This window comes from Phyllopteryx taeniolatus, chromosome 18, assembly GCF_024500385.1.
Source record: "Phyllopteryx taeniolatus isolate TA_2022b chromosome 18, UOR_Ptae_1.2, whole genome shotgun sequence".
NCBI lineage: Eukaryota > Metazoa > Chordata > Actinopteri > Syngnathiformes > Syngnathidae > Phyllopteryx > Phyllopteryx taeniolatus.
This window is the reverse complement of record NC_084519.1, coordinates 18,051,523-18,064,159: the sequence shown is the minus strand read 5'-3', so window position 1 is coordinate 18,064,159 and position 12,637 is coordinate 18,051,523. Positions and strand designations below refer to the sequence as shown.

At 50.8% G+C, this 12,637-nt stretch overlaps 1 protein-coding gene across 4 annotated transcripts in view; it reads left to right on the top strand.

Moving 5' to 3' along the window:
* The first annotated feature begins 7,168 nt into the window (after window positions 1-7,168).
* Window positions 7,169-12,637, top strand: part of LOC133468036 (prospero homeobox protein 1-like) — a 44,258-nt gene continuing 38,789 nt past the window's right edge. The window contains exons 1-2 of one of the 4 annotated variants that reach the window (XM_061753416.1): window positions 7,169-7,575; window positions 9,399-11,451. In XM_061753416.1, the coding sequence (XP_061609400.1) occupies window positions 9,469-11,451 (1,983 nt within the window). In that variant the 5' untranslated portion in view covers window positions 7,169-7,575; window positions 9,399-9,468. The other 3 variants (XM_061753418.1, XM_061753419.1, XM_061753417.1) reach the window with 3 other exon arrangements.

Here is a 12,637-nt window from a genome sequence, read left to right as displayed (position 1 = left end):
AGCGAGCGTGTGTGATCGTCGTTCTGCGGGCTGTACTGGAAAATTGTTGGCACGCACGCGGTCGGACACTTCGCCAAAGTCGGGAAGGAAAAGGCAAGGCTGCAAGATTTTGGGAGTTGCAAAACATGGAAAATAGATTCCACATAAATCATGACGAATGCAACAGTTGTTCTGTTTTGCATTTATTTCATAATTCATCCATTTTCCATACTGCTAATACCGCTCATTTATTTCACACAAAAATATATTTTTTTTATAATACAATTTAAGTCTCATTATTTCAAGATGACAACATTTCTTTTCTTGTAAGGTCGCAACTTCTTACTAAAAACAACCCGCCCCCCCCCCCCAAAAAAAAAAATATTTTGTAAATTGAAATTTACTGTCCCCAAAAATTTAAAATGAATGACTTTTCTTCTAGTAAGATGAAAACCTTTGCGAAAAAAGAGGAAAGGCTTTCCCCCAAATGAGCTTTTTTGTTTTGCCAAAAGATTTATTGATTGTTTTTGAAACACAAAATGTGACAACCCTCCCAAAATCTGTCTTCATGTCCGAACATTTTCAGGACGCAAAGACAGATTTGGATTTTCCTCTAGATTTTCATTTGGACTTTTCTTTCGAAAAAAGTTTTCAAAATGAAATATGCCCTTCTTCCATGCATCCATTTTGTGTAGCGCTTTATCGTCGCAAGGGTCACGGGCTGCTGGAGCACGGCCGTCCCGGCCGACTTCGGGGCGAGAGGCTGAACTGGTCGCCGGGAACAAACAAACAAACAAACAACCATTCGCGCACACATTCACACCTACGGGCAATTTAGAGTCTTCAATCAACCTCGCACGCATGTTTTTGGGATGCGGGAGGAAAGCGGAGTGCCCGGAGAAAAGCCACGCGGGCACGGGGAGAACATGTAAACTACACACAGGCGGGGCGGATTGGACCCCACAACCTCACAAATGTGAGGCAGATGTGCTAACCAGTCGTTCACCGTGCCGCCTATGCCCTTCTTAAAATGGAAAAAAAAACAATTATGACTTCATACTCATAAGATGATATAACGTTTTCCTAAAAGATGCTTTCTTGTACGATTCCAAGCTTTGACAAAAATAACTTTTTAATGCCAATATTCGACACAACTATATTTCTTAAGACAAATGAAGACTTTGCTACAAAAAAATGGGACTTTTCCCCAAAAAATGTGACAGATATTTTCCCCAAAATATGACCCCCCCCCCCCTCCCCCCACAAAATATGACTTTACTCCCCCCCCCCCAAAAAAAACAATTAATAAAAGGTTTATTCCCAGTGCACCACACGCGCCGGCCGCTTTTGTGGTTTGTGGTTGACGCACGAAAAGCATTTGCAACTGCCTTTACACGCGCACGCGCACGCACACGCCAGCACAATGCAGCCGAGTGGAAGAAGGCGCTCATGGGACGAATCAAAAGGTGATTGCCGTTTGCGTCTCCTCCCAAAACGAGATGGACACGGCGGTGACGGCGTCAGTATAAATAGAAGCGCGCCTCGCGCTATTCTTGTACCGACGTGTGCGTCCGTCCGTGTGTGTGTGTGTCCCGACTAAAACCAACCTTTGTCTTGTACACGTGCTGTTTTTAAGTAATCGCATTCATGACTGTCGAGATTTGTAAAAAGGGGTTAACCACTGTAAATATTAAAACATAAAAACAACAACAAGAAGAAATCGGTCTTTATTTTAATGGCACATGTTATCAACATTTTTATTTCTCATGCACGCGAGTTTCTCCACCCGCGACTCGATCGGCTAGGCTCGGCGATGATCCAGAGACCCTTTCGAGCGACGGCCAGAGTCCCACCGCCGGACTCGATTGAAACACGATCACGCAGAAATATCCCAAATCCCAAAGCCGAAAGGTAAGCAGAGCTGCATCGCGTTCTGTTGCACGCACAGTTCGGTGTTAGCGTCTGACAAGACTCGCAAATTTGATCGCTCGGCGCGAAGTCGTCAGCGCGCTTTGCCGTTGTGTCCGTGAGTCACAAACAGACGGCGTGGCGTCCGAAGCGCTGCCTCCGGGAGTGAAAATGCTTTCGACTGTCTCGACAAACGCTGTCCAAAAGCGCGTCGGTGAGACGCGCACGCTCGCCGGCGAGATGACGAAAGCCTCGCTGGTTGCCGAGCTCGGGCTCCGCCCCCGTTGTCACGGTTACCAAGGCCAGACTCGCCATTGGCCCGGCTGTTTATGAGACAGGAGTGCGCTAAGTGCTGCACGAGAGTTTCCCCGGTCCAAACACACGTAGTCCTCCCAAAGGTTCCTGAGCTTCATTGACCTTTGGCTCCTTTTGGAAAAAATATTGAAGAAAAAAAAAAGCCAAAGAAGAAGCAAAGCTGGTAGATCCTTGGCTCTGGGAAAAGGCCGTGCACGTGCTGTGCTCATTTGTTCCCCAAATTGACGTCAAACTCCAAGTTGAGAGTTTTCGCTTGTCCTCAGAAAGGTAATTTCAAGAGGAAGTAATCAGCAGCGTGGTCGCGCGCCAAGCTACACACGCGGCGGGACGCCGATTCCGAGCGCGCGTTGGCCGTTAGCAAGACCTTCGAGTGCAGCCGAGCGCTTTGTTTGCTCAGCTTCTCCCGGCGAGGTCGTAAAAATCAAGCCGATAACCTGACACGCTGCACCTTCTTCCTTCTCGCGTCACCTTTTTCTTGAATGTCTCCTGCGGGCCGCCATGACGTGCTCGCTGTTGGAAAGATAACCAGAAATGTGGCACTTCCTGCAGAATGCCGACGTCGACGTCGAGGCCCGCGGGCGGCGGTCCGAGATCGGCGAAGATCATTTTGGATTCGAGCATTTACATAAAAGGAGCCGAGTGAGCACCAGCGCTTTCGAAAACGGGCCCTCTCGCGGCCGTCGGGGCCTTTCCCCGATCTTTCGAGTCGCGTTTCGAAGTACGGACGACCGCCGGCTCATTTCCGGATTCTGAATTTTGACCTCTCGTTGCGCTCGTAGCGATCATTCGCGAATGCCCCGGTCCAGAGGGAAGGCGGGGGCGGGGCTCGCACACCCCAAGGCGAGGAATGAAGGAGCAGGACTTCCTGCCGTTTTGCTTTTTGTGTCGGGCCCCCGTCGACCTCTCCGAACAGGAAGTCGTCGGAGAGACGGAGGGAGGGATGAGAGGAAGCGAGGAGGGGTGCGTGTCGGCGGTGGGGGGGGGGGGGCGGGGTCTTCTCCTGGGTCGTGCTTGGAGGGCGACGGGCGGCACGAGAGGCAGGATGTTTTGGTTTATTCAGCCCGGGAGTGGACAAGGTGCGCCTTGCCCTCAGCGCCAACATCAGCGTGATTTATAGCCGCGCTGGCAGACGACCGCGTCCGCGGGGGAAGTCTTTGAACGTGCCGGGGGGGGGGGGTTGCGTGTGCACGGGTGCGCACGTGCGGCGGCATTTCATCTCAACACCGCTGCCTGCTGTCTTTCCGCAGTTCCGATTTTCTCCAGTATGCGACGTGCTAGCGGCGCTATTAACTCCTTCGCCGCCAGCCGTTTCCCACAATCTTTCGAGACCCTCGGAATATTTTGCTTTGTGACAATATAAGCGCCGAAGCTACCAAAAGGAAGACAATTTTAATTGGAGCTTTTTCGCTTTTCCCTCATCAGCAGTAAAACATGAATAAATGTTTGTACGAGCTCCCGTTTGTTTGGAATTGGGAACAATTAACCTGTCAGGTACTCGTAAAGTCGACGGTTCGAAGTTTCGGATGTCTTTGTCAGCATTTTTTTTTTTGTGTGTGCAAATTAATTAATTGCACATTTTCTGAACTCCAACTGTTCCAAATTTGAACTATTAACTTGAAACGTCAGGTGTTGCGCAAGGTGAGACGTTTTGTCTGAATATTCCGGTGAAATTACAAATTGGCGCACCAACAAACCAAAATCAATGATGTTACAATTTCAAGGCGGTTCGCGCCGCATGTACAAACATTCGTTCATTCAAGAAACTACCCAATCTTTGCTTACGACCAATTCCGGTGTACTTTTTGTTCAAAATCCAAGGAAATTCGGGGAATTCCATCAACACGTCAATCAATCGCATGTATTGATTCGACTTCACTTCCGACAAATTCTCGCCTACTTTTGGCAGCAAATCCAACTCAATTCTTGCGATGACGAGCGCCGCCCCGGCCCTCGGCCTCGCGGGTTCAAAGGTCACGGGAGCTCCACGGGTCGGACGAGAGGCCGGCAACGGGTTCGCGTCGTGAGGCCCCGCCGCCGCAAAAAACGTTTGCGCCGAGCCCAGAGCGGCTTGAGTCGACGCGCGCTCTGCGGCCGTGTGTGCGTGCAAGAAAGGGCAGGAATGGCTGTGTGTGTGTGTGTGTGTGTGTGTGCGTGTGTTAATGTGTACACGAGTCTGAGTGTTGTGAATTTGTGTACGGGTAAGTGGGTAAGAGAATTTGTGTGTGTGTGTGTGTGTGTATGACTGCGTGTGTGAGTGAGTGCGAGTGAAAAAGTGTGTGTATGTTTCTGTGTGTGAAGAGTGTGTGAGTGCGTGTGTTGTAAATTTGCGTACGCACGTGTAAGTGTGAGAGAGAACGTGCGTGCGTGCGTGTGTGTTTGTGTGTGTGTGTGCGGAGAGCAGATTTCCTTTCGACGGTTTGATTTCTCGATCCAACGGCAATTTCGTCGTTATTTCAAAGGCGAAACGATTTGGAAATAAAATGAATCCGTTCAAAAGTTCCTTTCCGAAAAAAGCGCATCAAGAATATTTTCAGTAACAATTTGTAACAAGTGCCGCGCAAGTGTAACAATAAGCCGAGCCCTCGTGCCTTCCGGGCTTTTTGTGTGCCGTCGACTTTTGTGGCCACTTTTTCTTTTTTTTGCTTTCGTCCAATTTGAAATTTGCCCGCTTTAGTTAATAAAGCGACGACAGTAAATACGCTCTTTGAATCTTTTTGAATCTGTGGAGATCTTGCTTTTCACACCACCCGCAAATCCTAATAATAATCATTGAAATTCACAGGCTACCGTCATGAAATGGTTTTCTGGGAATTGATTGAAATGTGGACTGTGGCCGAAGTTGTCTTAAAAGAAAGCAAAACGAGAAGAAGACAAAAACAAAACATGCTGCTGCACCTTGACAGGTGAGAGGCGGAGCCCGCCGAGAAATTGTCGCGCGTGTGCGCGTCACGCAGACAACGCGGGAACAAAACCAAAAAAAACAAAAAGACGCCAGATGCTGAGGGAGTGTTTGACTTTAAGCGAGTTATACTTTTGTCTTTTGTCTTTTTTGTGTGTGTCTTCTTTCATTCCACTGCGCCATTGTGGGGTTTGTTTCAATGACGTCACAATTATAAGATCTGGGAATGAAATGCAACTGTCGCGTAAGTGGGATAAGCCCCAAAAATGTTGGACTCGACAAACCTTCTTCTCCTTATTATTATTATTATTATTATTATGATTAGTATTATTATGCGCGTTGCTGTGTGTGTGTGTGTGTGTGTGCGTTTGTGTAACAAATACAAATCATGTCGCCTCTCTGAATTTGTGCGTGTGAGCAAGTTGGCCCACGCGCACGCGCACGCCATCGGCGGCGACACTGCAGCCACCAAGTAACAACAGCGGATGCAAATTGCGAGGGCGCAGCAATTATGGCCGACACGATCCCCCTTTTGTGTGTGTTTGTTTTGGTGTCTTTTCCTCTTTTTTTTGTACACTCAATTGCTTCGCTTTAACAGCAGCAAAACAGGAGCTTGAAAATCAACACACCTGCGCGTTGCGACGGCGTCCAATGCGAGAGTCGCGTCGGGGGGGGTGGGGGGGGGGGAAAAAAAAATCATCATGATCATTTCGGATCAACGTCGCCGTGCGGATGTTATTGGAACAATATGTTGATGGCGGATGGCTCCGTTGTGCACTTACGAAATGCAACGCACCGTCCGGGGACTTTGTTTGTACTATTTGGGACCCTCGCGCGGAGGTCAAAGGCGACCCCGAATGATCAGAAAGCGCGCGAGGCGGCGCGTTGTTGCTCGGAGTTTTGTCATTCGGTGAAGGTGAAACACAAACAGCTATCAAGCTCTCACACCTTCTCGCCATTTTTCTCTTAAAAACAACAACAACCACAAAATCAAAAGAATAGAAATGCTGTTGTTGTTGTTGTTTTTTTTTTAAAATCGAATAATACTATATAAGAATGCTAAAAATAAGTGAAAGCAATCAAATGACACCTTGGCCGCGTCTGGGGGCAAAATCGTTTCCCGTCGTTTCCAGCACTCGTAAATATGTCAGGACATTCAAAGCCCGAAAGACCGCAATAAATCCGCACCGGCGCACACATTGGGGCTTTTTGTTGACAAAGTGCAGCCCCGGAGGGGAAGCAGAACCGGGCCCGAATAAGACGGGAGGGTCGAGCCGCGCGCGCGCGCGTCAAAGTTTGATGACTTGCGCAGGAATAATAATAATAATAATAATAAAAAATAAAAAAAACTTGCGGAATGGAAAAAAGAAGAGAAGAGAAGAGAAGAGAAAAGAAGAGAAGAGCCTCACCCTTTTCCTCTTTGGCCATGTGGAAAATTAAGATGGGGGGGGGGGGGGGGGGGGCAGAATTGGACGTACAACATGTGCACAACCTGGAGGAGAAATGAAAAAACGACACGCAAAAAAAAAAAAAAAAAAAAAAGGAAGGAAACTCGTTCGAATAAGCGGCAAAATGTAAATAATCTTCCTTCGCAAGCGTGCTTTTAATTGGGACAATGTCATTCCAAAAACAAAAAACCTCCTCCTCGAATTGGGGCCGCGCGTTGGAATTCATTTCAGCGGCCGACATTTTCGCCAGCTGTTGCTGGCCGGTTAACATTCCAAACATTTGAACAAAAACGCTTCAAATGTTCCCAATTGATTTCTGTGGCTTGTTGAATGGAACAAAATAACATCATTCATTCGCCCCAATTCATTTTCATTGCGGATTCTTTCGTGGAAATAAACGTGAACGAATAAAAAGACCAAAAAAAAAACATGCAAACACATCAAAATCGAAAAGTTGTGCATTAGTGTTCGAGCATCGGCAGAAAAATAAGGCACGATGGTTGAAATGAAGTGGGGGGGGGGGGGGGGGTCCGGGTTCAAGTTCAGCGCGTGGGGGGCACAGAAGGAGGCGGAGGTGGCACACGGGGGGGGTCTTCTCTTATTGGTGGCTTGCCACGGTGACATCACGCCCGCCGGCCGTCTTCCGGCTTCCTTCAGCCGCGTCTTCAAGTGGATGCGCCGGAGTTGCGCCCAGTCGTCCCGCCTGCGCCAGCCACGCGGACGCACGCGCGCGCGCTCCCGTCCCGTCTCGCACTTACCGCGCAGCCCTCGTCCGCTCTTCGCGCGGAGGGCGACCAGGAAGGAAGACGGCAGCCGAGCAGCTCCGAGCATCTTCCATCTTGTCCTGTTTGTCGTCCTTTTTGATTCCAAGCGTTCATCTTTTCCATCTTTTTTGTCGCGGAGCCTGTGAGCGTGTGTGTGTGTGGGGGGGGTTTTCTTTTTGGGTTTTTTTTTTCTTTTCTTTTTTTGGGTACCCCCTCCTCTTCCTCTTCCTCCTCCTCGTCGTCGTCATCATCATCTGCGGAGGTAAGTAACTCGTCCGCGATCAGAAAAAACAAATCCAAAAAGTCCAAATGAATGAAACATCCTCCTCATCGTCATCCTCCTCATCCTCACCCGCGCTCGTTCTTCGCCACTTCGGAAACATTTCGCGGCCAAGTTTGTTGTTGCCTGTCTGAAGTTGAAAGTAAGTTTGTTTGACGCGTGCAAAAAGTCGCTTGCGATGTCACTCGGCGCGCGCGCGCGCGCGCGCGCGTGCGTGTGCGATTTTCCGCTCCGCTCGGAAATGTTGACAGTATTTGGTGGCCTGTCACTCCTTTTGTATTTAGCATTTATTATTATTATTATGATTATTATTATTTTGGAGCATCCTACCTGAAATTTTTAATGATGGCAAAAAAAGTTGAAATTGTGCTGCGTTCCTCAAGGTTTTTGTCGTTTCAGAGTGTGTGTGTGTGTGTGTGTGTGTGTGTGTGTGTGCGCGCGCGCGCGCGTTGCGCCAGACAGGTGCCGGCTCCCAAAAGACAGGTGCTCGTACGTGCCGGTGACTATTTGCAGCTCCATTGTTACTGTTGTCGGTGATGGCTTTTTCTTTTCTTTTCCTTTTTCTTTTTCTTTGCTTTTTGTGTCCGCAAGAGAAGCAAATTGTGCCTCGCGAGCTCTTGAACGGTCGCGTCAGTGCTGCAAGGCCCAACGCATTGGAAAAAACACAAAACATCAAATTCTTCATTCTGGACCATCGTTTCGCGGCAACTAACAATTTCTTCTTCTTGTTTTTATTCATTTCTATTTTTCAGCGTTGCCCCCCAAATTACAGAAAATTATTGTTGCCTTTAAAAAAAAAAAAATTATATGTTACAAAACTGTGTGATTGAAAAAAAAAGAAAAAAAAAAAAAAAAAAAGGGGCACACAGTAAAATGTAAATGCTTTACACGTCAGTTAATTTGCCATTTGATTCTAAGTCTTTTTTTTTTTTTTTTTTAAGTGGCAGCAATTGAATATAAATGAGTGTTCTGTGAGTATACTTCATTTGTGTCCTTAAAATGACCAACCGTAATGTGTTTCACAAAATTCTTCAACAGTTTCACGAGATATTTTGGGATGTATTAAAAGACATTTTCTGCATTTTTCTATTTGTCTGTGGACGCCGGCCACCGTTGTGCTTTTTGTGTGTGTGCAAAGAGCGCTTTAAGTCCCAGTTTGAGCGGCGCGACCTATTGGCTCGAGCAGAATTAAGCGCCCTTGCCAGATGAAAAGGCACCAAAAGCGAAGCAAACCCAAAAATAAAAGCACGCGGCCGTGAGCTCCCGCAGGCGCCAAAATCAATCGGCCTATTTTGCTTTTCTTGAACAATCGGTCGTTGCCTATCGAAGATGTGGCGGGCTCATCGATCGACGCGGACGCGAAGAGTTTTGGAAATCAGCGGGATGATCGGCGCGCCGGCTTCCCTGGCGCGTCTCACCTTAACCCCGTTTTCCTTCAACGTGGCCCTCCCGATTACTGTTCGCACGCACAACACCGACACGGAAATGAGGACGAGCGCTGAAGTCATTATCATAATTTTATGCCGCTTTGTGTCGCGTGGGAACTGGTTCAGCGTCACGCGACGGGGGACGGGGATAAAACGCGGGACTTTGCCCCGGAATGCGGAGGCCGAGGCCTAATTCCGACGCTCGTTTCCCATCGCCCGCCGGGTGGTCAAATTGTGCCGGGGGGGGACGCTTGCCCGCTTGCGACGGGTGTACGCTTTGTACCCGAGCGTGGAAGGCCGCGACGTCTCTCGCCATCGAAGTCTTTTGAGTGCGCCCGTCGCTCTAATGTGTGTTTTTCGATCCCGCCCCCTCCCCAGGTGCTCAGAGCCTTCGCTCGCAGAGACGCGTGCGGTTTTGCGGGATATGGCCAAATAGCAGCAGCCCGTGATGCCGGACCATGACAGCGACTCCCTCCTGAACAGACAGACCAAGCGAAGACGTGTGGACATCGGCGTGAAGAGGACCGTGGGCAGCGCCGCCTCCGCCGCAGCGACAGCGACCACCGATAGCATTGCGCGCGCCAAAGCGGCCATCTTTAGTGCCATGAACTCTCTGAGCGCCCACTCTCACCACAGATCAGACGGCGACCCCATGGAGTGCTCTGTAGTCCAGGCGCACGGAGGGCCTGGCGTGGTTTCGGCCGGCGACGGCGATTCAAAGTCCAACGTGCTGCGGAAGCTGCTGAAGCGGGCCAACTCGTACGAGGATGCCATGATGCCCTTCCCCGGCACCACCATTATCTCCCAGTTGCTCAAGAACAACTTGGCTAAAAACGGCGGCGGGCCGGAAAGAGTGGACAGAGGCGACCACGGCTTCCCGGGATCGGGGCTCTCGAATACGAGCTCTGACGCTCCCCAGGAGGACGCCTGCAGCAACTCCTCCCAGGAGAGCTCCCCTCAGGAGTGTTTGTCGCCCTTCGGCCGGCCCCCCGGCCTGGGCGCGTTCGACATCGAGCGTCTCAACAACGAGCACCTGCGCGCCAAGCGAGCGCGCGTGGAGAACATCATTCGCGGTATGAGCCACTCCCCGAGCGTGCCGGTGCCGCCGTCTTCTCGCCACGAGCGCGACCACGAGATGGACGGCGAGCGGGAAATGGATCTGGAGTGCCCGCCTCCTCGGTCCCAGCACCAGGGCCCCGGCGGGCCCGGCAGCCCGCGAGCGGGTGAGGTGTGCGGAGGCGGCAGCCGGGAGAATAAGCGCAAGCAGCGTTTGCCTCAGCAGCAACAACAGAGCTTCACCCAGCTGGTCTGTCAGAGGAAAGAGCAGAAGCAGGAGGAGCGGCGACAACTGAAGCTCCAGCTAGAGGACATGCAGAAGCAGCTCCGACAGCTGCAGGAGAAATTCTTCCAGATCTACGACTCCACCGACGACTCTGAACACAACGACATAGGAAACCTGTCCGAGGACAGCCCGGCGAGGTCCGACAATGGCGCCGACGACCGGGGCGGCGAGGACTTGCGCTCCGACAACGAGATGTCCGACCTGGATCCCGGCCACTTCCTGGATCGGGCGCGGGCGTTGCTTCGAGAGCAGGCTCTCCTGGGGGACGGAGACAAGCCGACGAGACGAGATGCGATCGGCCGGAGCAAAGGGCAGGGAGGCCCCGGCGCCTCCGTGCACGCCGAAGGTAAACAGCTGGCAGAAACGCTGAAGCAGGAACTCAACTCGGCTATGACGCAGGTGGTGGACACTGTCGTCAAGGTGTTTGCCAAGCCCCCGCGCCCTACGCCCCAGCAGGCATTCCCCCCGCTTTCCTTACCCCCTGAAAGGTTCTCTTCTGCAGTCAACGGGGACAACCCAAACTTCCACACCACCAACCAGAGGCTGCAGTGCTTCGGCGACGTCATCATTCCCAATCCGCTTGACTCCTTCACCGGCATTCCCGGGATTCCCGGTCCGGTGAATGACCAAACCGAGGCCCTGCCCTTAGTTGTAAGGAAGACGCCCAGTGACCACCACCACCATCACCACCACCATCACCAGTCCTCAGCTGTGGGTGCCCACGGGGGTCACCACCATCCATCTCTTCACCCTTCGTCACTCTCTGCCTCAATGGGGTTCAGCCCGCCCTCCTTCAGACACCCCTTTCCCCTGCCTCTCATGGGTTACCCCTTCCAGAGTCCCCTGGGCCCACCCACGGGCGGCTACCCGAGCAAGGAGCGCTCCTCGCCGGACTCCGTGGACCTGTCCCGGGAGACCACGAGCCTGAGGACCAAGATGGCGTCCGGCCACCACCTGGGGCACCACCACCGCTCGTGTTCGCCCGCACACCCTGGCAGCACGGCGGACGGACTCTCCTTGTCGCTCATCAAATCCGAGTGTGGCGACCTGCAGGACATGTCTGACATCTCGCCTTACTCGGGCAGCAATGTATCCTTTGTAAAGAAAACACAGGTGTGCATCCGGAGCGTGAAGGGCGAAGTTGTTTTCGAGACTGCTAAGAAGCAGCAAAAGTGTCGATGAATCACTTTCCCTCCCGCTTTGCCGCATCCTTGTATTTATTTTTACATCCGCGGCTCACCTTCTCACAGGCTTTTCTTCCATCTTGCACAGCGTAAGTGCTTTCGAAGCTTTCTTATCTCATATCGCTTACTCAGACAGATTAAGTCCCTGTGACATTTTCTGCCCCAATTTCTTTTGTTAAAAAAAAAAAGTCCTGAAAGAACAAGGAAGCAGATAGCATCCTAGAACTTGGCACACAATAGTGTTCTGCATCCTCGCTTATAGTTTAACCCCACGAGTGCCCTGTGGATAAAGAAGCCTTCCCCTACGGGAGGCTCATGGCTCATATTGAATCCCCCTGGAGACTGGAGGCTAATAGCGTCAAGTCCCTCCTCTTTCTTTCCCATAAACCTCCTTAGCCCCCACACTACTCAACCCCCTATTACGCTCATGAAAATTTGATTCGTGCCCCCGGTTATCCTTAGAAAGCTTCAGGTCATTAGCATTCATTCCACGCTAAACGAATCACTCCTCTGGTTTACCTGCTTGGGAGGCGGACGTGTTTATTCAAGGCTACAGGAGGCCTTGTTATTGCATTTTGTGCACGTCACTGTAGGTTCGCCTGAGGACTCGGCCGAGATGCGTATTCAAGATTGCTTGTCTTTTTTTTGTTTTCTCCTGCGTTCCTCTTATCATCCATCACCGTAGTAAAAAGCCCACAATCATTGTCATTTCTCTTTTTTTCCCCCCATTTCATAAAGATCTGTCAACAGCCTGGGGGGCCCTTCGGCTGTTGCTTGGCAGCCAAATACTTCTTTTTTTTTTGCGTGTTTGTTTTCCCTCCCTCCGAACGCCCCTCCCCCCCTGTCTTTTCTTTTGAAGCGGACGTTAACAGGTGTTTGCGGCGAGCTGTTTATCTTTCATTACCTCGCCTTGTCTTGTCTTCTGACCGAAGGCTGAACGCTTTCCAGAGATCCATAATCCTTTGCTTTTGCCGGCTCCCGATGGAGGGATGAGAGAGAGAGAAGAGAGGGAGTCAGAAAGACAGAGGGAGGTGTACAGTAACTAGGAGGAAGTGGGAAACAATCAAAGAACAAGCACGCAGGCCAGATGC